The sequence below is a fragment of the Monodelphis domestica genome, chromosome 7 (genome assembly GCF_027887165.1).
Source record: "Monodelphis domestica isolate mMonDom1 chromosome 7, mMonDom1.pri, whole genome shotgun sequence".
NCBI lineage: Eukaryota > Metazoa > Chordata > Mammalia > Didelphimorphia > Didelphidae > Monodelphis > Monodelphis domestica.
In genome coordinates this window covers 184,341,016-184,367,017 of record NC_077233.1, presented here as the reverse complement: position 1 = coordinate 184,367,017, position 26,002 = coordinate 184,341,016, and the positions used below count along the sequence as shown (strand labels likewise).

The following is a 26,002-nucleotide window of genomic DNA, read 5'->3' as shown; positions in this document are numbered from 1 at the left end:
GGCCTCAGATACTGCCTAACTGTATGGCCCTGTACTTAACCCCAAATGAATAGCCTTTACTGCTCTTCTGCTTTGGCACTAATACTTTGTATTGATTTTAATATAGAAGGTAAGTTTTTATTTAAAAGAGGAGAAAAAATCAACATAATTGAGCAATATATTGAAGAAAGTCTAAAAATATAAGTGCAAGATGTAACATGTTGGAGACCCTGGCAGCTCTGTATAGGGCTAGAGGGGGGCATCTTATATCTTCTTTCAAGCCATATTTGTTCTTTATAATTTTGCAACATTCACTTTTGATTTATGTGTAGTTTTTCTTTTCATTTGCATTATTGTAGTCACTCTGTATATTGCCTTCTTGGCTCTGCTTATTTCCCTCCGTATCAGTTCATGTAGAACTTTTCATGCTTCTCTGTAAAAACCACATTCATCATTTCTTAAGTCATAATAAGTTAACTTATTTGCATAATTCCATATTGCTTTCCAAAATTATTGTGTTGATTCAGTGCTCCACCAGCTATATACCACCATGCTAATCTTTTCACAGACCCTCCAACATGCCTGTTCCTGTCTTTGGTCATCATGGACAATATGTAGGGTATGAGTTGGGAGTGAAATGGGAATAGGCATTGATGTAGCAACAGGCACTGTGCTAAGTGTATTTACAAATATCTCATTTGATTCTCAAAATAAATAACCCTTTGAGGTAGGAGCTATTATTATTCTCATTTTATAATTGAGGAAACCAAGGCAAGTAGGTTAAGTGAATTGCCCAGGGTTACACAGTTAGTAAGTGTATGAGGTTAGATTTGAACTCTGGTCTTCCTGAGGTGAGGCTCTGTATTGTTTTGCTGAAAGCTCAGGGCTGTTTTATGTGCATTTTTCTTATCTTGTAATGATTTGAAACATTCTTTTGTATTATTGTTAATAGTTTGTACTTCTTTCCAGAACTGTCTGCTGGTATCCTTTGTGACCACTTATCTGTTGGGCTTTTGGTTTTATTCATGTTTAAGGCCCTTTTGATTAGACTTTTATTAGATTTGTAATTTTATTTTCCACATTTCTTAAAATGTAAATCGAATCAATGTAAATTATGAAGAAATTTGCAATGGATAATGAACCTGTCCCTCATCTTGAATTCAGTGGGATCTACCTTGTTCTAAAGGAAAGAATAATGGAATAGGACCTGGTAAGCTGCAAACTTTTAAACTTGAATAAATTACTTGAGTTTTTTGTCCCCTTTCACTTTTTCAGTTATAAGCATACCTGTTTTATCTATATACACATACATAGTAAGGTTAAAGATGATATATATCTGTGAAGTACTTTGAATATTTTGTAATAAAATAGTAGTAAAAGCTAAATAATATCATCAGTTGAGACTTACTACTAGGGTATAGAGGTTTTGAATGAGAAACTCATTTTTTGTTATAAACATTCACAATCATTTTCAGTATGCATATATATAAATTCAGTCTATAGTCTATTATGACTCCTCCCTCACCCCACATATTGAATCAGTAAACAAATTTTAGCAGCATTACCTCCATATCTTCATTTTAAAATTTGTAGTTTTCTTCTTTATTCTTTCTTCTCATCTCCTACTATATACACTCTTATTTCAGCCTATCTCTTGTCAATTAAAATAACCTTTTAAATCAGTGTTCCTGTCTTCCTCTCCTTTCTCTAATCTATCCTTTATGCTTCTACCTGAGTAATCTTGTTGCCTATTTGTTTTTCAGTCATGTTTGATTCTTCATGACCCCTTTTGGGGTTTTCTTGGTAAAGATATTGAAATGGTTTGCCATTTCCTTCTGTAGCTCATTTGGCAGATGTAGAAACTGAGGCAAAAAAGGTTAAGTGAATTGCTTAGGGTCACACAGTGTCTGAGACCAGATTGAAGACTCTAGGCCTGGTACTTTATCCACTGCATCACCTAGTTGGCTGCTGAGTAATCTTTCTTCCAAGCCATTTGGAACTTGTTATCTTCTGTTCAGAAATCTTCTGGGCCTCCTCATTGCTTATGTAATAACATATAAAATCCTGTTCCTTTTATTCAAGACCTTCCATGGTGTGATTCCAGACTACCTTTCTATTCTTATGTTATTTCACGTGCTCTCAGTTCTAGGATAAATGACTAATCTTTGTTCCTTGTTTTTATTCTGCCCTTTCCTATCACCTTATCTTTTGTTCATCTCCTCATATAGTTAATTTAATTTAAAAAATTTTTTTAATTTAAAATTTTATTTTCAGTCCCAAATTCTTTCTCTTTTTCCACCTCCTCCCCTGTCCCTATTAAGACAAGATATAAGATATTCATTATTCATAAGAAGTCATGCAATGCATTTCCAAATTAGCCATGCTGCAAAAGAAAAGCAAGAAGAAAAAAATGCTTCAGTCCATACTCAGAGTTCCTCAGTAGGTATTGACATTTTTAGAAAGAAGTGAGAAGTGCCATCTTTCATAGAAGTTGTTTACTTTCACTGTGACGTATTTCTGAGTAGCCCAAAGTACTATTGGATAAAATTCTAGATATACACAAATTTTAAAATTCAGTTTTAAATTAAAAAAAATTTAAATAAAAAAATAAAAATAAATTCAGTATAACTTGCAAAGTATAACATTAATACATGATTGTTTTCCTCTCACTAAAACTAGACTGATCAAAATTTATTCTTTGATTCAGATGGTCCTTCATGTTCTTAGAGTGCCTCAGGGTTATCCTCAGAGACGTTACTTATTGTTCAGAAGAAACAAGAAGTATTAATACGATTTCAGGGTAGCAGAATATACTGATAATTTTTTTTTTTGCTTATCTTCAATCTTTTAATATGGCTAAATGAATATAATTGTGGAATTAGTCACTATTTTCTGATAGACTTGTTACTCAATTTTTATCTTTGAAATTTTTCAACACAACATCTTTATTAAAATATTGAAGCTTCATTATTTTCAGAACTCAATGGCTTTTTTTTGTTAGTTATAAAGCCCCTGTATAAAGCTTTGCAGCCCTTACCAACAGAGTGATTGTTAAGAATATGAAAATGTATAATGATATTTGTAGGTATCATTCTTCTTCATTTAAGAATGTCTTGTGCTAAGCCAACAGCTATTCCCATGGGATTTTGCAAATTTGAATTTCTTCTCCAGAAGATTAATAGGATGTTCTAAACCATATTTTGGGACTTGCTAAATTTTATTAAAAGAGGAAGAGGGAGGACTTACAGCCACTTAAATACAATCATGCAAAATGCGGGAAAGCAGGAAAATGGAATTTTGGAAAATACTAAGGAACTTCTGAGGGATGAAGTCCAAAGGTTTAAAAATCTCCATTTATACATAATCCCCCTGTGATCCTATTGGGAAACTAGTTTCCCCAAAAGGATCATGGAAACATAATCAACTTAATTGCAATAATTTGTGGATAAAAGGAAGAGAACAAAACCAATGATTACTAGGTTGACAAAAAGCCAATTTGGGGGCAGTCCCCTTTAGCATAAGAGTATACATTCAAAACAAAGGCATTTCAATCCCCCATAGTTCAATTCACATCCTAAACTTCACTCTGGTCCACCATGTGGTCTCTGCAGGCATCTGTCTTCATGGCACATTCTAGATTCTGGGAAGTAGAAAGTTTCTTATCCTAAAATTGCTCAAATTTAAATCAAAGTACACAACAATAAGTTGGCCCCCCTGAGGTGAATAATAACAAACATGGGGATCACTCAGGGATGCATGGCTGAGTTATGAGGTATATGAATCAGTTTGCAAAAGAAAATCAAAAACATGAAAAAATCCAAATAAAAGTGAAAAATAACTTGTGGATGAAATACAAAATGTAAAAGTCTTATGTCTAAAAAAATCCAAGTAAAGGAAAAACAAATCTATAATAGATCCTTGAATCAGGGCCCAATTAAAATGATTTAAGAAATTATGTACTACCGAAACAATAGTCAAGACTATAGAAAGTTTGCCACACTACGAAAGACAGAAAAGGGACTAGATTATAGGAGCCGGGTAGGAGCCAAATTTGAGATACTTGGTAGAATATGGGACAAGGAAGACCTACTGTTAATACATGTTAAACAGCCACAACCTCAAACCCCAAACAAGCTCAAGTCCTCTTGTCTTGGCTCTAAATTTTCATCAATCCCATTGAGATTGGTTGGTCTCTTTGACCTTGTGCTCAATTGGCACTGTGCAGTTTAGTTTTATGCTTCTTTGGCACTGTGCACTGGCTCTTTTGTATATTCCCTTCTTCTGGAATCAGAATCATGAAGCAAAGTCCCATAATTATTTTAAACAATCAGTGGCATCATTTTTATAGTCTAAAGCTTTTTGGGCATGCATTAATATTGGAACAAATGTATTTAAAACTTAAATTACTGCAAAGTAAAAAAAAAATTAAAGAAAAATCTCAATTCTGTTGACATGCTTCAAATACAAAAAGGAGAGAAAAAATAAAGCTCAGATTCTATATTGCACATGTAAGGAAAACAATAATTTAAAAAGTTTTAAAAATAAAAAATATGTAGCTTAAAATCAGTGATGCACTGTGTCAGCCATGTGTGAATACAAATGATTTTCAGAATAAAACAGTAACCCAGTAGATAATGCACATTCAAAGAAGTACCAAAGTCCCCAAAATTCACAATAGCCCAGTTAATTACAATAGCAAACAAACCCACTCATATTTCACATAAGTTGCTATATGGCATAAAAAAACCTACAAAGTGATGGATATTTGTCACAGTTTTTACAGATGTAGCAAATCTTTCAACCTTGGCAAACATATTTTTAAGCAAAGTAAACCTTATTTGGGTCTAGAACATCATCAAGAAATCCAGATTGTTCTGCTGGAAGTAAATTAAAATGAAGAGTTTTGCAGGAATTCTTTTTTTTCAGGCTTCCTGCTACATAGATAACACCTTGGTAGGAACATTTCTTTGTTTCTCTGCTTTAATACAGCATTCTTTATAATATAAATATGAAATATCATACATTCAGAAACCACTAATTATATAAAGTTATTACTGAAGACCCCTTAAAATTATAATTAAATTCTTAGCTTATTAAATTCTCTAAAGGTTTGCACACAATTTAACCAGTTTTGTTGAAATCCATCCATCATCATGTGTGTGACAATTAACAAAGGCAACGTGTGATCTTCGATGGATCTAGTGACAAGAGTTTTTAGGCAAGATGTTCATGGGCTTATACAGAGATATTTTGTTCTTCAGCAAAGGTAAAGTTACAAATTAAAGATCAATATAGGCAAAACATAGCTTAAAATGATTCAGTATTACAGAAAGATATTGATTAGATTAATACAGATAAATATTTTAAAATTTTAAAGCTTAAAGTAATCAGTAAATGCAGTAATATAAACCAGTGATACGGTGCAGACAGGCAGTACAGTCAAAATGCTTTTCACCAATCCCAGTAGACTTGTTCACTATTATAGGAGGAGAATAAACTCAAAATAGTTAGCAAGAAACTTTTAAAGTTCCCTTCCCCTCCCCTCATTTAATTATCCATTTAGATTTCATTTGTCAAAGGTCTGAATTTCCTCATAGAAGCACAGGACAAGAATCTCCACTCTGCACATTGAGAGCAGTTAGGACTTTTAGAACTTTGTCAAAATATTTCAGGTTGGTCTGTAGCCCAAGCAGCCTAGCTTGTGACATATTCTTGAGGAGAGTGAAATAAAGTGGGAAATCTCCAATGAAAATAAAAATTCCCAGGATAAGAATTAAGCAGATCCAAACTGCATTTTTTTCTTCTACCAACTCAAATTGTTGTTTCAGAGTTTCAAGCATGCTTTGCTGTAGCATTTTTCATGTAAGAAGCTGAATGCGGTTTATTTAAAATAGAGAGTAAACAGAAACAAAACTTCAGGGAAAACAATAGCGTATTTGCATATGAGAGAAAAAATACTTCTCCTTGGTGTTTTGGGTCAAGAGAAAGAAGGGGGAAAAAACAGGCTTATTCCCCAAAACTGACTTTAAATCTACTGATTTGGAACTAACTGCCCTCCCTGTGAAAAAACCTTTAGTAACAGTCTTCTAAACTAGGAGTCCAGGATCAGCTTTAAAAAAAAATCTGCTTGAAAATGAGAAGATGTGGGTTCTTTTCTCCACACTGAAAAATGGCCATGGCAGGCTAGCAACACACACATGAAGTGTGGAAAGGGATTGGGCTGAAAGGTTTTTATACGTCACCCTCTGTGGAAAAAAATGACTGGGATTGGCAGGTTCTTGTGGCAGGTCTGGTCTGGGCAAGAGGAGGCTCCCAGCTGGGTGGAGAACGGTGAGGAATGCTGGCCAAAGAGATGGACAGGAGAAATAGCAGGCACTGGCATATGGCAGGGCTGGGCAGGAGCACAGACACTCTCAGCCACTGGACCCTTGTGGTGGGCAGCGACCGGGCAAACTTACTATCTTTACTGTAAGGCTATCTGCTCAAAAATTTTTGAGAATTTGTAAGTCCCTTTGTGGTCGCCAAAATGTGGGGTTTAAATTTAATATTCAATAAACATTAAATTTTATAAAGTTTTATTAATAATAACTAAAACAAAAGAACTGCCTGACTTCAGCCGGGTTGCAGGTCCAAAAGAGGAAGAGGGAGGAATTACAGCCACTTAAATACAATCAAGCAAAACAGGGATGCAGGAAAATGGAATTTTGGGAAGCCCGAAGGGACTTCTGGGGGATGAAGTCCAAAGGCTCAAAATCTCCATTTATACAATAGCTAGTAAATGTCTGAATAATAGCATCAGATGTGAACTAAGCTAATTGATAAAATTAATAGAAGATTAAGATAATATATAGAATAAATAGAATCAAGATAACAGATTTAAGTATTTATTAATTACTAGTTAATATCACTATTAACATTAATAATATTATTTTTATTATGTAGTTAATAGAATTAAATAGTCTTTTCAATAGTTCTTTTTTCTTTTTTAAACAATTCCTTACCTTCTATCTTAGTAACCTTAATTGAGGTTAAGTGACTTGTCCAGGGTCACACAGCTAGAAAGTGTCTGAGGTCATATTTGAATCCAGGTCCTCCTGCCAAGCCAGGCCTGGTACTCTATCCATTGTGCTACCTAAATGTCCCTTTTCAATAGTATTCTTGAACCTACCTTTTCATTAGGCTAAGGGTTCTTGACATTTTTTGTGTCATGGACCACTTGGTGAGTCTAGTATCGCTTATGGAGTCCTCAGAAAAATGTTTTTAAATGCATTAAACACACACACGGTAATACAGCTATAAAATTTTTTAAACATGTTCATGGACCCCATGTTAAGAACTATGGTAAATTTGGAAGTTAATTATATATATATCACTGCTATCTGTCTTACTCACTTAACTTACTTTCCTTCTTTTACTTTTTATTATCCACCAAGTTTTAGTCCTTGACCCTTTAAAGGTTCCTCTTAACAGAAATACTTTGCATCTGTCATTACTTGATTTTTAAGGTATTTTCCGAGTTATACTATTTGATCTTTAAATTTCTTTGGGAAGTAGAAGCTATTGATGCTCCTAAATTGGAAATCCTGAAAATCAAAGGAGAAATTAATAAAATTGGAAGAAAAAAACTATTGAAGTTGGTTCTATGTTAGGAGTTGGTTCTATGAAAAAACAAATAAAATAGAGTACTGGTTGATTTGGGGAAATATCAATTAAATAATTATTTATAATATAATTAAAATGAATAATTAAATAATAAAATTTAAAAATAAAGAAGAGAATCAAATTACCAGTATCAGAATTGAAAAGGGTGATTTTACCTCTAATGAAGAAGAAATTAAAGTAATCATTAGGAGCTGTTTTGTCCAATTATGTGACAATAAATCTGATAGTCTAGGTGAAGTGGACGAATAGTTACAAAAATATAAATTGCCTAGATTAACAAAAAAGAAAATAGAATACTTAATCCCATATCAGAAAAAGAAATTGAACAAGCCATCAGGGAACTCCCCAAGAGAATATATTCATTCTTATGGTTTGAGCTAGGAACTTGGAGGCCAAAGACTCTTCTGGTGGCCCTAGGCATTATTCCTTCTTTTCCTTTACCTTTCTCCCCTTTCCCAGAGCTCTTCTCCGTTGTTTTCTGGGATACCATTCTGATGGATCTTCAAGCCTCTGAGTTGGAAGATGCTCTAGTGAGCACTAACTCAGTCCAAACTGAAAAAGAATCCTCTCCAGCGTCAGAGGGAGCAGGCGGTCAGTGGATCCAGCACCTCCTGTGTATCAGAACTGGGTGAGGCCCCTGGGGAGAGATCTAAAGGGCAACAGGCCGGGCCCTGAAGGAGGCACTTGCATTGTTTTATTCTGATATCTGGTCAGATTTTATTTTGGAGGCTTTGTGGTAGAGGAAAGAACACTTACTCTGGAGTCAGAGGACCTGAGTTAAAATACTCACCCCTCTTTGATCTGCTTTTGTAGCCTTGGGAAGGTCAGATCCCATCTGTGTTCTGAAGTTTCCTCCTCAGTAAAGCAAAGGAATTTGACTAGATGGCCTCTAAAGCCCTGCCTGCCCTGGATCTATGTTAGATAAGTAAAGAAAGGACAGATACAAAAGGAATACACTATGATGGGGAGGGGAGGCTGGAGGAGACCCAGATCCTAACTAGCCGGACAAGCCACTTAACTCTGCTTGCCTGGTTCCTGGAATGGAAGGTGAGAGTGAGAAAAAGGCTGTTGGCAGTATTCAGGCAAATACAGGGGCAGGAAATAGACTCCATGTGGGAAGCAGCATTTAGGGCAATTGGGCAGGAGCAAAGAATTCATCAAATGACCCAATTTTGTATCCTGCTTAATTGTTTTAATTAGTATATCTTATGTGATTAATTGTTTTTAATACATAAATATATTCAGGGTCTTTGGAGTAACTGGGGAGTCTACTGACCTGTTTATTATGTCTGTTATACTAATAAATCATAAAGCCTCAGTTATTACCAACCACACAGTGTAAAGTTGGTGTCATTCACTTCAGCCCAAGGGTTTTTTTAAAGGAAGGTAGGTGAGGCTAGAATCAGAAGGGAGCAGGTTTAGAAGAGGGGAGGCACATTATCCAACCTTTACTGTCATTGGGATGATCTTCTTGTCCCCTCAGGCTTAGAATTTTGGAGTAGTTTTTATTTTCATGTCCCCCAATTTTTTAATGTCATCAAACCCTACTAATTATTATACCTGACTATTAGATTTTACCTTCCTTCTTATTGCTGCTGTCTTAGTTCAAGACCCTCTTATTATCGTGGATTATTGTATCAATTTCTTAGCTGATCTTCCATCCTATACTTTCTCTTTATTTAAAAAAAACAAAAAACCTCTTACCTTCCGTTGTAGAATCAATTCTGTGTATTGGTTCTAAGGCAGAAGAGAAGTAAGGGTTAAGGCTTTGGGGTTAAGTGACTTGCACAGGGTCACACAACTAGGAAGTGCCTGTTGCCAGATTTGAACCCAGGACCTCCCATCTCTAGACCTGACTAGCTGCCCATTTCTCCTTTTTTAAGGTTATTCTCCATATATCTGACAAATTAGTCTGCAAAATTTTTTTATTATTCCAAAACTTAAAGTCTCTTTGATATCCATTTGTTTTATTCTGGCACTAAGCAATTTTGTACACTCCATTGCTAGAAGATTGGACTTATTTGATAATAGACTGGCATTTTCAGAAACTCACTAATATTTATATCTGCATATATGGATATCATTTAACAGTTAAAGTGTAATTTACAGTATGATTAATAGTGTGCTATAAAATATAGTTTCTACTGATCTCATCTCAAGATGACAGATTAAAAATGAGATTAAGCAAATAAACCACTTAATGCCTCCTTTTTCCTTTCTAAATATTTCTGCCTATCTCTCAGAGAGAGAATTTAAACTAAGAATTGCCTCAACTTGGGAATCAAAATTCATACATTACAGTTCTCAGAAGTAAAAGACATTTTGGAGCACACGAGTAAAGAGAGCATCTAAATGAGAAAAAGATAATCAGAGTGCTCTTAAACATACAAAGTGAGTTTGGCAAAGAAGTAGTTTTGCCACTTTTCCGTCCTAGAAGAGAGTGGCAGTAACTTAGAGATGAAATATATGTCATTTCCTTAAGAAATTACAACTGTTATTTTTTGTAGCACATTTTAAATTACTTTGTGGCTTTCTTTTTTCATTTTTATTTCAATGATTTCAGAAATACAAAAGAGAAAGGTAGGAGAAAAGAGGAGGAACATCAGACTGTAGTTGATTTATTTGATTTAATTTTTTTGTCCTGAGATTTAAGTTTTTAAGTTGGCCCTAGAGCTCTTAACATCTGATTAAGAGCTCCAGGTATGTATGTATGCACACACATATTTAAATATATAGACATTTAAATACATGTGTATTTACATACAGGTAAATAATTATATACGGTAAAGAAAAGCAATTTTAAAATGTGAACAGGGGGCACCTAGGTGGCTCAGTGAATTGAGAGCCAGGCCTAGAGATGAGAGGTCCTAGGTTCAAATATGACCTCAGGCACTTCCTAGCTGTGTGACCCTGGACAAGTCACTTAACCCCCATTGCCTAGTCCTTACTGTTCTGCCTTGGAACCAATACATAGTATTGATTCTGAGATGGAAGGTAAGGGTTTAAAAAAAAAAGTTAAAAATTACTATCCAGCTTACCACAATGATGTTTCTGTTAAATTGTAGTTTATTTTTGCCCCTATATTTTGTTTATTTTTTAAATATTTAAAAAATTGTATGTAAGAAGGTAAAGATGTCTGTTAAATTCAATATTATTTGTATGTCTATATATTCAGTACACCTGCTTATAGTATCTATTTCTATTTCTATTCAATATTTTTCTCTGGTTTGTTTTAAAATATTCTAAAATTTTATCTTAAGAAGAACATTATAAGAAAATATAACTTAAATTTGTTAAGCTCAGCAAATATTGACAATATCAATAAAAATAGCATGGCTTTTAGATTTTCTAAATATTTCTGAAATTTCTGTTTGGTCTTTATTTTCTTCCTGTAATTTTTTTATTTTTGTCTCCCTAGCCAAAGCTACTGCAGTAATTAATCACTTTCTCTTGCTTACTTACTTAAAATTTGGATAAGAGCACTCCATGTTAATTATTATAGTTGCCATGAAAGAAATTCTACATATATTAATGATGAGAATATATTCCAGTAATGCATTTTGTTGTCAACACTTAATTGCTAGAAGTGTCCACCTATGTGTATGTGTTTTTAGTTATAGATTTCCTTTCTGGGCTGCCTGGAGTAAAGAGCTTTTCTTGGACATGTGGGCTTCCTTTGAGCTCAGGCCATTTTTATTCAAAGAAACTCTATTCTTAAAAGATCCATTCATCAAAGGGCCACTATTCTTTTTTGCCACTTGATTTTTTATGAATATTTTACTTTAACAAAAGGATACCTTCTGTTTCAGATTACCTAGGAACATTACGCTTCGGTGTTATCACAAATAAACATCTTGCCAAACTGGTGTCCTTGGTACACTCTGGAAGTGTGTATTTACATAGGCATTTCAACACATCACTTGTAAGTATTCAATGTTCACTACTGACACTTTGAAATGTCTTGAATTTTTATTGAACTTTGTATTTTTTGTGTGTTTCTGGATTTTCATGAAGCCTTGTTTTTCCTTGGGGACATAAAAATGCAAAAGAAGTCTGTGGAACACTTTATGCTTAAATTCCCAGGAGTTATTCCCTATTCTTTATGCAGAGTAAATTTTGTGTCATTTATCAAGAACAATAAAATAATATGCTTTTTCCCAAGGTGATCTGATAACACTTTTAAGCTTTTTCAGGGTACCCTGGAGAGCTGTGAGTTTGTGGCTACTTGATCTCTAGAGAGCTTTAGGGAGCCCTTAAATTTCCCTTTCTGGTTAGATTTCTCAGTTTTTAGCTATGTTTTGGAGGAACCCCTCAAGGCAGTTATTCTGAAGCTTTGACATAAATTTTCACAGCCACAATTTTATTTTTATTTATTGTGTTAGTCTTCTTACCCTCTAGATAGTACATTAACAATAACAATAATTATTTTTCTTAGAACTGTGTATTTCTATAACTGTCAACATTTTTACCTTAGATCCTAAAGACATTTCCCAGTATTTGTTTCTCTTTATCTTTTACCAGCTTCTCCTCTGTGGTTGTTTATCTTTATTTCCATCACTGTTTTATATTTTTGTATGATCATGTAGGTTCTACATTATTTTTCCACTGAAAGTTTCTGAGATAAACAACAAGGTGGCCCAGGAGATAAAGAGCCAGGTCTGGAGTCCAGAGGACCTGGGTTTGAATATGGCCTCAGACACTTCTTAGCTATGTGACCCTGGGCAAGTCACTTAACCCCCATTTCCTAGCCCTTACTACTTTTCTGCCTTGGAACCAATACTTAGTAATGATTCTGAGACAGAAGGTAAGGGTTTTAAAAAATTAAAAAAGAAGGCAACAACACTGACAAAATCAAAAATGACACTTAAAATAAAAAACTGAACTGTTAGAATAAAACTTTTATCACTTAGACCAGTGATGGTGAACCTTTTAGAGACCAAGTACCCAAACTGCATATGCCACATGTGAGGCACCCCCAGCCCCAGACAGAGGAGTGGAGATGTGCTTCCATTGGCTGCTGGACAGAGGGTTGGGGTGTGTGAGAAATGTCCCTAGGCACATGTGGAGAGGGGAAGAGGAGCAGCCTGCTCCAGCATGTGTGCCAACACAGGTTTGCCAACACAGACTTAGACTGTTGAAATTTACAGTCATTTAAAATGGATACTTTTTGTTTCTGAAAAAGAACCCCAGAACACTCATCACATGTACATCTCCTGTAATGAATATTCTCCCATGAGCTTTTGGGCCTTTATGAGTTTTTAAGTACTATGTTTTTTAGTACTACCACCTGAATGGTTGTTTGGAGCAGCATATCTCAGATCTTTACCCTAAGAGCCACCAACCTGTTTCTATCTTTACTACAGCTAAACCCTGCTATATGTGTTGTCTCTCCTAGTTAGATATGAGGTCTTGTGATCAGTGAGCTACTGGCTTCTCCATATGTATCCCCAGTGCTTTGCACATAGTAAGGTTTAATAAATGCTTTTTCTTTCATTGATTTAGTATAATCAGATCTCTACCCACAAATGCTTTGATGTTATTTGTTCTGTTTATAACATGGTTCATATGGAATTAGCTTGCCTCTATGATAATTGCTTTGCCTCAAGTTTTATTGTTGTAGAACAACAAAATTAGAGAAAAAAATAGTATGATTGGTTTTATTTTCTTACATGTATATTGGCATAAATGAAATAGAGGTGTTTATTGAATCCTTGTGCATACTTGACAACTTTGTGAAAATTGCATCTAGGTATGATGTTGGAATAGTTTTTTGTAATACTATTAATAAAATTATTTTACTCTAAGAATTAAAAGTGAAATAATCAGTATGAATGAACATATCCAAAGAATTTGCATTTTCAACTTTTGAGAAAAGATGTAGTCTGATATCTAATTTCCAAAATAACTGATAATGATATTAGTTTTGCTTTTATCTTGTGTGTTTCTTTACACAAAGGTCTTTCCAAGAGAAGTAATGAACTACACAGCTGAGAATATTTACAAATGGGCTTTAGAAAATCGAGAAATGCTTGTTCAATGGCTACGACCACATGGAGGGAAAAGTCTTCTCCTGAATAATGAACTCAAGAAAGGACCAGCACTTTTTTTATTTATACCTTTTAATCCCTTAGCTGAAAGTCATCCTCTATTAGATGAGGTAAGACTCATAAAATAAAAGTATAACTATCACATAGTGTAACATCATTATTTGGACTTTATTAAGTTAGAATTTATAATAAATCGGTGAAACAGTTGAGTCGATGCCACCAGTAACAGCATCCTTGGCTTTGCTTTCTCTAGTTAAAAGGCCAGACAAATCTGAACCTGAGGCCAGTCTGAGTAACACTTCTTAGGTCAACTTACTTTGTATCTTAGCAGTGGTTCATACACAGAGTACTCTGGAGATGAGGGTGAAGGAAAATGAAACCATTCCTAATTTCCCTCTAGAGAAAAACTTAAATTCTTCCTTTTGTAAAGTGATTGAATTATTCTTCCCTTTTTTATTAATCATCACCATCATTATGACTGTTAAGGCTGAGAAGACAGCAGGTCAAGCACAAAATGGATAGTGGGTTACCTAAGAGAAGCCAATAAAGCAAAGCAGGAGTAGCCATGTTTCGGTTCCTCTAGGACATCTGGAGTAAGAAGTACAACTCTAGCACCAGCAGCATTTTCCTGGCTTTTCTACCTTTAAACCAGACACCCAAACCAGTTCTTACCTGGCAGGATTGGGTTTCCACTCTTCACCTGCTTGACTTCACGCAGTTTATTCCCTTTTTCTGTAAGTTTCTATTACCCATGGTTCATTTGCAGGCACTTATAGGGGAGCAATAACAAGTTGCTGAAAGCCTGGGGATGGTTACTAAATTGGATTTACTGACTACTTTGTTTTCCTCTTGCCTGAGGATGGCTCAATTGGTTAAAACAGATTTCAGAGAGTCAGCATACTTTACTCTGAAGCTATACATACTGCCTCTGCCCCTTGAGTGTAAACCTAACCATCCCTTCAAGAAAAATAGAACCCAATACTTTTTGTACAGTTAAGTCCATCTTGTTGGAAATTTCTCATTGAGACCATTTCTAGGGATCATTCCATTATGTGACCCTATTTTGTATTATATGGAAAAGGAGAGAGAAATGAAAATGGAGCAAGTGGAAAGCTTCCCCATTGTTTATGCTGCTGTGATGGGAAGATCTATGAGATTTAAAATTTAATTTCTTTTAAACATTTTGGCCATTCAAACTTTATCTGCTCAGCAACATACTTCCACCTTCTGAATTGCTGAGATTTTTATTCATTTAGACTAGCCATAGCATTTTAGAGCACTTTGCTGGAAAAACTACGTGGTTATTCAAGGCAGTAGCTGTAGTTCTAGGTGATAAATATTTATGTAAATGCTGACTTTTAATGTTTAACATTTTTATGTTTTAAATTTCTGCTCAAATTAGGTGTAAGTTGGTTGCTGTGACCGAGGGGTAAAAGCTGTGTTTCCCTGTTAAAAGGGATATGGTTGAGCCTAGTGACACAGTAGGGAATTTATTGATAAGTAATGTTTTTCTCTAGACAAGTACACTGTCTCTGTATGTGCATTTACTTTATAACATCATTACTTTTTCTGTTAGATTTTTATTTAGAGCCCACAACATTCCTGTGAGTTTAATTAACCCCCCTTTTAAAGTTGAAAAACAGGCTTTAAAAGATTGTGATTCACCCAAGGTAACGCAGTGCATTGTTGGTGGACCCGAGACTATAATCCATATTTTTTGAATCCCAATCTAAAATGTCATTCTCTTAACTCTGTTGCTCTACTCTCAGTGTCAGAATCATGTGAGCAGACTTGATTAATAAAGACTATAAAGCTAATGCCTGAAGAAGGGTCCATTCTTAAATTTGTTAGCCCTTATGGATGAGATTTGTTTCCCTCAGTTTTAAGAAGTCAAAAATTATGATTTTTATGTATTAGTACCTTGTTGAAAAATATAAGCTTAGTCTAATCTAATGGAGTAATTATTTTTTCAAAGTAGCTAATAATTTTCAAAGAAAAATTTTTGATATATTTTAAAGTCCCTTTATTCTCCTATCCAGTGAATCAAAATAAAAAAGAAAGAGAAAAAAAGAATTTGGCAAAATCAACAAAACATATCAATAACCTTTGGCAATATATTCAGTATTCTATACTCATACCCTCTTCTCTCTCCCCTCTCCCACCCCCCTTACAAAGAAGGGGATGGTAGGCATCATTATAATTAGAAAAAATTTAGCTTCTTTTGTTGATCTTTCCATTTATATTGTAGAGAATGTGTATTATTTTCTTAGTTTTTCTTTTATTTACTCAATATCAACTCCTAAATCTTGAAGGTGATGTCATAATTCTTTTAGTTAGGCCTACAGATCTCACTGATTAAAGTAATTGAAAGCAGTGATTACAAGAATGACATCTTAAATTTGCTTTTCTTTATATATTCCTATGTAATAAAACATGACCTCATACACCAACTAGACTCTTACATAATAGTGTTTGACCCAAGATTTAAAAAATAATGCTTGTAAAGTAAAAAGGCAGAAAATAAATAATATAAAATGAAATAAATCTCCATCTTTTTATTATCATCTCATTCCATTTTCAGAGAAGAAATTCTACATGATTTAACATCTTAATAGCTTACCTAACCTTGGCATTATGTTGTCCATGTTCACCCCTTTCCTATTACTGCAAATTGATATCCACTGTGATAAGTTATTTTTCTTTCTCCTGTAATTAAAGAAAAATAGGCTCTATTGTGCTGTAATATCTACAATAGAATGTATTCAAGTTGGGCAGTTCAGTGTCATAGTGGATAAGAGTGCTAGTTAGAAAGACCTGAGTTCAAATCCCACCTCAGTTACTAGCTAATTTTTGTATGTATGTATACACACATATATGTATAATCATTGTAAATGAAACTGAGTGATCTATAAGTCTAAACTATTAACATGTAGCATTACGGTGATCATTAGCAAGAGATAAGAGAAGAATAAGAGAGATTAAATTGCCCATAAATTCATGATCTTTTATATAAAAGAACCGATTTGGAAACTAATCACTTGCTATTAATATTTCATCAAGAGTTCTCAAAATTTTCAGACTGAAGTTATTTTAGGGTATTGGTGGTAATTGAGATGAAGAAAATAGCTATCAGATTGTAAAATATCCTATATAGTTTGAAGCTTAACAATACCATATGAAGAACTTGGACAGGAGCTTTGCTGCTAATTTACCCCTGTAACTCTGGGCAAGCCACTTAAACTCTCTGGGCATTGATTTCCACATCTATAAATTGAGAAGGTTTTAGTTTTTCCAGTTGGAAAAAAATATCCGTGATTCTGTGATAGTAGCATGACACGGGACCTTAAAGATAGTCTCTTATGGCACCTAGATATAGTCGTATTAGTGAATTCTTGAATAATAACAATAAATAAACACTCGAGAATTTATGCTCCAGGCAATACTCATTACCAAAACTTTCTCGTGGAACCAAATTATAGAATATTTTACTTACATTAAAATTAGAAGGGGCTTATTTTGAGTCCGTAGCATACATCTCACTGATCCTATTTCCCCCATGACTTTTTCTTCAGATTACCGAAGTGGCCTTGGAATACAACAACTGTAATAAAAGTCAGGTAGTTGAACAACTACTTCAACACCTGAGACACGTGGATTCATCAACATTGGATTCTCTGGTATCCAACCCCCCAATCCAACTGGCAGAATCATCTTCAATAACTGAGTCCCCCTGCTGCAATACTGTGGTGCTTCCCCAGTGGCATTCCATCTCAAGAACCCACAATGTCTGTGAGCTTTGTATCAACCAGTCAACTGGGATTAAGCCAAGTAAAGTCAATGTGCCACAGTGCAGTTTTTTTGAGATAGCAGCAGCTTTGGATTCATTCTACCTCAAGGAACGCACCTTCTATCAAGTTACATCAGATAGCATAGAATGCAGCAATTTTTTAAGTTTCTATAGTCCTTTTAGCTACTACACTGCATGTTGCAGGACCATGAATAGGGGCTTGATGAGCTTCACTAATTCCGAAGAGGATATCTTTCAGTCCCCTCCCATCGCACTTTCTTCCCATGAGAAGAAATGTGAGGTTGATAACCCAACTTCCGTTCCTCACATTGAGGAGAGCCTCCCTCTCTTTCCTGATGTTGACATTAATAGCACAAGTATCACTGGCCTGAGCTGCAGGACCAACAAGACCTTGAACCTTTATCTATTGGATTCAAATTTGTTCTGGTTGTATGCAGAAAGGCTGGGTGCATCAAGTTCGACTCAGGTTAAAGAGTTTGCCGCTATTGTGGATGTAAAAGAAGAATCTCATTATATCTTGGACCCCACACAAGCTCTTGTAAAGCCCACTCTAGGTACTGTAGGTAGTTTTATTTGTGTAAATATTATCGATACTGCTTAATCCTAAGTAGAGGTGACTTCTTCATGTTGTTGGGAATGCACTGCCTCTTACCGATCACGGTCAAAGGTTAAAGGGATGCTGTCAGTCTTAACAGAGTTCTTCATTTTTTTTCTTTTTGCCTATGATGTGTATTGGCATGACTATTGGCTAAGCTTAATACCAGGATGATAGGATTTCATAGTGCTGGACAGCATGTTAGAGGCCTTATAGTCCAGTCTTTACTACTGAGGAAACAAACCCAGAGATCTTAAGTGATAATTACCCAGCTACTGAGCAGGATTGGAGGTCAGGCCTTCTGAGGCCTACCTAATCCAGAGTTATTTTACTTTGCTCTATTCTTCTTGCCGACATCCAAATTCTGGACCTATTTGTTACCTAGGCCTATGTTTCACTGAAAAACAAATTGGTACATTGACAGTGATTGTAAAGGAAAGTTTTATGAAAATATTTCCAAGATGATATCCAGTGGAAAGAGAATAGCCTCATGAATTAAGAGATATCAGAATATTTGGTTGGCAAAATGCACAGAACCCATTTTGGTTCTCATCTAAAAGAAATGTCACCAGCTACATCAACTTCACTCCCAAAGAATAATATAAGTACCTTGTTGAGGTTATCTTTTTTCTCCCTTTACCTCCAAAGTTCAATTTGCAACAGCCTATATACCATTTGATCTGGTTTGACCAGTTTTGTTTTGTTTATGTCATTGCACTGGAGATGCTTTCTTGGCAGTGGACTAGCAAATGGCAATCATCCAAGAACTATTTAAACTTAGCCTCTCTCTAGCAACAGTGATTCCTTCAGGTCCTGTGTGTACAACATCATCGCTACTAGTATTCAAACACATGAGTTCCTAACCTTTGTTAATTTAGCTTTATTGGAAAGAGACAAGTCATCCTTTTCGGAGGAATTTGTGAAAGAAAATATTTTAAGATTTGATTTTCAAATGTTAGAGCCTATAAAAGACCATGGAAAGTAAAATTAAACCCTCTTCCCTACATAACAGCCATTTTTAGTAGCTTTCCTTATTTTATGATAAGTTGTATATGTTGAACTTTTCTAAGCAAAATATAGTTTGTAACAGGCTTCCTATTCATTAGTAATGAAAATAATTATTCCCAAATTTCTGTTTTCTGAAATATTTTGGCATATTAAGAACACATGCATTTTTAGGAATGAGGCATTTTAAAGCATGTTTTCCATAAAATGGTATTCAGGAAAACTGATTTATTCCGTGACATTATAATGTTCTTGTAACTCTGAAACAGGTTCTTGGACAGAATCTCTTAGCCTGTTGCTTCTTATTTTCTCAAATCTAACTTAAACTTGACAGCTGATTGCTACGTCCAAGTTGTTGACAAGTTTAGTAGTGAATCATGGAAGATCACCTGTTAATGCAACATGCTCAGAGAAATTATTTAGGACATTTAGAATTTGTGTTTCATTCAGGTTAAAGTGATTCCATGTTTTTTGTTTGTTTGTTTTGTTTTGAAGTATATAGTCACTCAGGTTCGAGTAAATTGATCTATGGAGTATTCATATTTTGGTCTTCACTTTTCTCCTCCTGTAGCTTGCTTTTGGATATTTTCACTGAAATATCCACTAAAATGGATATTTTATTCTCAGAATGGAGGATATTATGAATAGGAGGAAAAGCTGTGGAACAGTCCTGCCCTACAGTGTAGCAAAGCAGTGTATTACACAATGAGTTAATAGGGTGGCTTACTTAGTGGATTTCATTTACCCATTTCGTTTGTTTTTTTTTTTAATTTTTCTCATAAAGCTGGAATCTTAGTTTAATTCCTATTTTCACGGAGCCATAGTCTTAGGGAGAGAAGTCCACTGCTTAAAAAAAATCACTCTCGAAAGCCATGACTAGAATCATTTTATTCATTGTCATTATAAAGGAAGGTATTTGAAAATTGTATTGCAAATTGCCGTGTTATTTTGGAAATCCTTTTATACAATCCCATGTTTGAATTTGTGAAGTTAGCCCTATTAAGAAGTAGAGGACAAAATTCCTAATCCTACATAGCAGAAAGTAGACTAATATCAACCACTAGTAGCTGAATTGTGCTACCAGGTAAGCTTGGTGCCATTAATTAGAAATTATTAACAACTTCATGAATTTTCAGAGTGGGACAGCTTTAAAATCTGAGCCTGCAAATAGAATTCAAAATCCATTTTCAAAAAGGTAGCATTAAAATAGACCCGTTACTGATATATGGACTGAGAAGAGGACAGCATGCTTAGAAAAGTTATTTGGGACTGTTAGAATTTATGTTTCACTCAGGTTAAAGTGGTCTTTGTTGTTTTAATTCTTGTTTCTTTTTATAGAGTCTTTTATTCAGAACTTCAGCGTTCTCTACAGTCCATTGAAAAGGCACCTTATTGGAAGTGACACTGTCCATTTTCCTTCTCAGCACATAATCTCTGAAGTAACAACGGATACCTTTTGGGAGGTAGTCCTTAGAAAACAGGTATTTTCCACAAAAAAGCATATCAAGCCTCCTATCCCTTTACAAGGAAGCTAAATAATACTTTTGTGTGAGTGAGCAGTATTTAGCTTTTGAATGTAAAAAACAGCTAAGAAGACATCTCATTATTGAGCCTTGTGATTCTTTTAAAGTGCAACATTAAGGGAACAGCTGGGTAGCTCAGCGTATTGAGAGCCAGGCCTAGAGATGGGAGGTCCTGGGTTCAAATCTGGCCTCAGACACTTCCCAGCTGTGTGACCCTGGGCAAGTCACTTGACCCCCATTGCCTAGCCCTGACCACTCTTCTGTCTTGGAACCAATACATAGTATTGACTCCAAGACAGAAGGTAAGGGTTTAAAAAAAAAAAGTGCAACATTAATTGCTGTTTTCTCTATTGATGTCCATATACAAAATTTGAAATGACCTCACATTCCCCAAAGATTGAGATGTCTGATTTGATATGACTTAGGGAGAAAGACATTTATGTATCTTTCTCTGGTTTTTGTAAATCCTGTATTTCCTTCCCATAGGATGTTTTATTACTGTATTATGCCCGTTGGTGTGGGTTCTGTGCATCTCTCAATCATGTTTTCATCCAGCTTGCTCGTCTTCTGCCTCCAGATAAATTCACTGTGGCCAGGTAAAATAAACTATTATTTTCTACCATCTGCTTTGCTAGCACACTGCTTAAGCTTTCTGTTTCAGTTTTTATATGCTAAGTTATAGGTTCAAAATTGAATTGATTGCCTTCTCAATGTGGAAGGGAAAGAAATTGGAACTCAAAATTAAAAAAAAAAACTTAAAAATTTTTACATATAATTAGAAAAAAAATTATTTTTTAAAGTAAAACAATTTGCACATAATTAGAAATATATTTAAAAATTAAAACTAAGTCATAGGTTCTTTTCAGTTTCTACTAAGTTTATGCTGTTATCCATTTAACTATAGTTCTGAATACAAATCCATTATGACCAAGATTATTATAACAAAACAGGCTTAGTTTCTAATACCTGTACATTTATATTGCACTTTTTCATGTTGTTTAATGTATTTCAAAAGGGAAAGTCCATTCTGGGCAGATCAGTTCTGAATTATTTGTCCTGATATGATGTAAGCAACATAAGGGCAGGAAATATGTCCTTTATATTCTGCCCCCTTTGCCCCATCTAGTGTAATACTGTGCACATAGAAGGCACTTAATAATGGTTATTATTGTGTTATGAATGAAGTAGTAAATATGAAAGGGAATGAAAAGAAGCTTTACTTACATCTAATGCCCTTTTTATGCTTTTAAAAAGCAAAACAAAAAAGATTCCAAGTGTTGATTCTGCTAAATTCAGAGTACATCATTTAATTCATATTATTCTGCAGATCTTTAATTTGTTTTAACTCTTTAGAAGATGTGCTTTTTAACAAAAATTTGGGACCAGTCTCTATTTAATATGCTTTGTAAAAATTCTTATGGAGATGCTGTTTCAGCTGTGAAAGCTAAAAAACTTGTTTTTAACCAAATGCTGGCCATATTGCATTTTCTTCATTTATTAAGCAGGTATCTGTGAACTCTCTTCTTCATGCATAGCTCTGTCATGAACACAAATAAGTTTGGTTTAAGAATCTGCAGTTTAGGTGCTATGACTCCCTCTACCAGAGCAGACTGCATCTCATCATTGCATCTATTCGATGATCTCTGAGAGTTCTCGTAACTGAAAATGACATCCTCCACAGCCGGCCTGCTGTGAAGTGCTGCTCCCAATTCAGGAGGGCTGGTCTGAAATGAAAAATGTATAACGTCTCACCAGATCTTAAACAAAGTCTCTGAGCTTGGTATGGAACCTGCCGGAGTTTGTAGGATAGTCTTTTCAGATGCCCCAAGGAAGAATCAGTGAGGTTTTCATGGAGGACAAAAAGAACAGTTCTGTTTAATTACTTTTAAAAGCATTTAAACATTTTAGTAATAGATAACATTTACCACTAGCTACCTTGGCAGCTAGGTGGTGCAGTGGATAGAGTGCCGGGTCTGAGGTCAGGTAGACTCCTCTTCTGAGTTCAAATCTGGCCTCAGATACTTACTGGCTGTGGGACCCTGGGCAAGTCACTTAACCTGTTCTACTTTCCTTATCTGTCCTTTGAAGTGGAGAAGGAAATGGCAGAGCACTCCAGTATCTTTGCCAAGAAAACTCCAAATGGAGTCACAAAGAGTGATGTGACTGATAATGACTGAATGAAAACATTTACATAGTGCCTCAAGTTTTATAAAACTCTTTACATATATGTTTGTTAAATATTTTACCTTTAGGTCCAAGTTAATTTCTGTACAAGAAAATGAATTTGGAAATAACTGATAAAGAAATAGGACTTTGCCAACCCATTTAGATTTATCATATCTGTTGTGATTTTGCTTTCTAGTTTTCCTTAAATTGCTAAAATATCATGTGATCATACACTATTCTGGAGATATTTAATAGTGTTGAAAATTGAGCCAGATCCTACCAAGTGAGTGAATTACTTTTAAGCTATAAGGAAGGCATTAATTGAAGTTAATTTATACTTAAGTGGTACTTTGGACCCTTAAAACATTCGTTTTTTATGGGCACACAATAATAGTAGTGGGCAACCCTAAAGTATTATTGCCTAACTTATATCTAGTTGTGTTCTCACTCAGAAGGACCTGGTACAGTCTTCATAATTTTCCATATTTTTAAGGTATGTTAGGTGCTTTTTTGGTTATCTTTAATGTTCCTTTATTATTTTTCTATTCTGTTTCCCCTTCTCTCATCACTAACAGGATTGATATAGGTCAGAATGATCTTCCCTGGGAATTTATGGTTGACCATCTCCCTACCATTTTGTTTTTTCCAGGCAACAGGTAATTTTGGATTTTCAAATTTTACTCGGGGGTGAGTTATTTAGTGTAGTCTAAAAATTGAGTGCATCGGGTTTCTTTGAAGAAGCTAAATGAATAGCGATAAATATTCTTTTTGTGACTTTATATAGATATGGTGGTATTTGTAAAACACACCTAAAGAACACTACAGAGTTGAATATAATCTCATCTTTTGAGAGTTTGCATACATTTAGATATTAAAATAACTCATTTGTTTATACTTCTGGCAGTGATAAGAAGTTAAGATGCAAATTTTATGTCTGGTCTCTGCAATTGTGGATCCGAAATGTATCTGTATTTGAATAGTTCAACTTTCTCCAAAGATACTTAAGCTTTTCAAATGTCTTTTCCATATTGAAGTTATTAATCATGGTTTTATAACATTGACCTGCGGGGGATAGCAATAAGGTCCTAAGTGCAACAGCTTGATTCCACTGTGGAAAGGGAGGAAGGGAGTCTGGAGGAAAGGCAGAAAACGTTTCTTAAAGTCGTAGTCGCTTATGTCCAATATAGTATTGGCTCCATGGAAAGACTAGTTGAGCTGGCAGTCTCCTATTTTTACTCTTCTTACTGTTGCCTTTATAAGTTATAAGCATTCCAGTATAAATTAGTAGCCTTAGGTATGGATTCAAATTATAGGGCAGCACCTTATTTGTAGAATAGAGATGTGGTCTTATTTTCGACCAGAAGTGCCAGTGAAACCCACATATGTGAACCATTATGTTATAATTTCCTGTGCTCTTCATGTGGAGCAGAACGGGTTATCGCAGCTGTTCCCGTGCTAATATTTTCAAACATTGCAAAGTCATCATATTTTTGTAGAATCATTTCCTTGCTTTGCTTGTGTACTTTTGAGTTTGGACTCCTTTCTGGAGAGTTCAGCTCATCAGAATGAAGTCTGCATAAAGTTACTGTGGAGATTTTTGGTAAAATATATGAAAAGAACATTTCTATCCAAGGCGTTTCCATATTGTGATCTACCCAGAATTAAAATGGTATTATTACTTAGGGGAAATCTTTCAGTAGTTTGTGTAGATTAGATCTCATAGTGTTTTTGCCAGATAACTAGGAACTACCTAAACATTTATTTGAAAAAATGAATATATAGAAAAACTGGGGAAAGAATTGTTTTAAACCCATAAGTCTAGACTAAATGGTTTTTAACTAAAGATCTTTTAATATAATATTTACATAATAGCAAACTTTAGTTATATAATTTCTATGTAAACTGAATGTGAGAAGACTGTCAAGTTCTTATGCAAACCTAAAATCTTAAAGAGTTTTGTGTGGCACAATGATTTTCTTAAAATGAAGGCCATGGAATGTGTTTTTTAATTCTTTCCCAAAAGGAAAAAACCAAACAAAACATGAAACTTAATAATGATAAACTGGACCATTAAAGAAATGCAGAATGAATGTGGGTTAATAACATTAGTAAGTCAGATATGCCTTGTGATCCTGGATACACCTGCTAAGGTTTCCCTCTCCTTAGTTTGATTGGCTTTTTCTTTTTCTTTTTTTTTAACCTTTAGTTTATATCTTAGAATATTAATTCTAAGAAGAGAGGTAAGGGCTAGGCAGCTGGGTTAAGTGACTTGTCCAGGGTCACAGAGCTAAAAAGTACCAGAGTTTAGATTTGAACCCAGGACCTCCTCTTTCCTGACCTGGATCTTTATCCACTGAGCAACCTAGCTGCCCTTCCTTTGATTCTTAATGAATATGATTCTCAGGCAGGAGATCGTATTTTTTAATGCTATTTGAAAATCCTTTCTGTGGTGATGATGAGGAGGATGATAACTATCATCTTAAGTTATTTTAAGGTTTGCAGAGACTTAACTTGTATTTTCTCACTTGATCCTCATAACCACCTTATGAAGTATGTGCTATTATTATACCCCATTTTAAGATACAAGGAAACTGAGGCTGAGAGAAGCTAAGTAATTAGCTAAGTATCTAAGGCAAAATTTGAAGTTAGGTCATCCTGTTTTCAAGTCCAGCACTCTGGGTTTACTCATTTCTGGAATGCATGAGAATGATATATGATCAGTTTGTCAACCCGAGGGAAACAAGAGAATCTTTTTAAATGAACTATCTTTACTGTTGGTTAGGCTTTACCACTCCTGTCCAATTTTTTTTTGGCTGAACATGCCCTAAAATCATTAGATAATTAAAAAAAATTCTTTGCTTGCAACAACACTCATTTATGATCGCCTTGAAAGAGTAATTTTGTGTTACAAAAATCAATTGGAGGATTATTAGACTATTAGTAAAAATGGAATTTGACTCTCCTTCTAGCAGTTATCTAAACATCAGTTTTTCTGTTGATAGGAATGCCCTACTTTAAGAAAAAAATTTATTAACCCCACACTTACAAGAGCTACGATCGGTGAATACCTCATTTGTCTTAAGAGATTTCATACCAAATCCTAACACAGTTCATTTAGAGTGGTTCCTTATACACACAACTCCTCCGGAAAGAATGGGCAAAGCGAGGCAGCTGTCTTTTATTCACACAGCAGGGGGAATGGTCTCGCCTGTGAGAT

The 26,002-nt window shown here is 34.8% G+C and overlaps 1 protein-coding gene across 5 annotated transcripts in view; it reads left to right on the top strand.

Moving 5' to 3' along the window:
* The window catches only part of TXNDC11 (thioredoxin domain containing 11), a 66,689-nt gene that overhangs the window by 38,881 nt on the left and 1,806 nt on the right, over nt 1-26,002 (top strand). For all 5 annotated transcript variants that reach the window (XM_056806151.1, XM_001375880.5, XM_007498629.3 and 2 more), the window contains 6 exons: nt 11,451-11,563; nt 13,598-13,798; nt 17,261-18,050; nt 20,435-20,577; nt 21,106-21,215; nt 23,361-23,441. In XM_056806151.1, the coding sequence (XP_056662129.1) occupies nt 11,451-11,563; nt 13,598-13,798; nt 17,261-18,050; nt 20,435-20,577; nt 21,106-21,215; nt 23,361-23,441 (1,438 nt within the window). The remainder of the gene's footprint in view (nt 1-11,450; nt 11,564-13,597; nt 13,799-17,260; nt 18,051-20,434; nt 20,578-21,105; nt 21,216-23,360; nt 23,442-26,002) is intronic.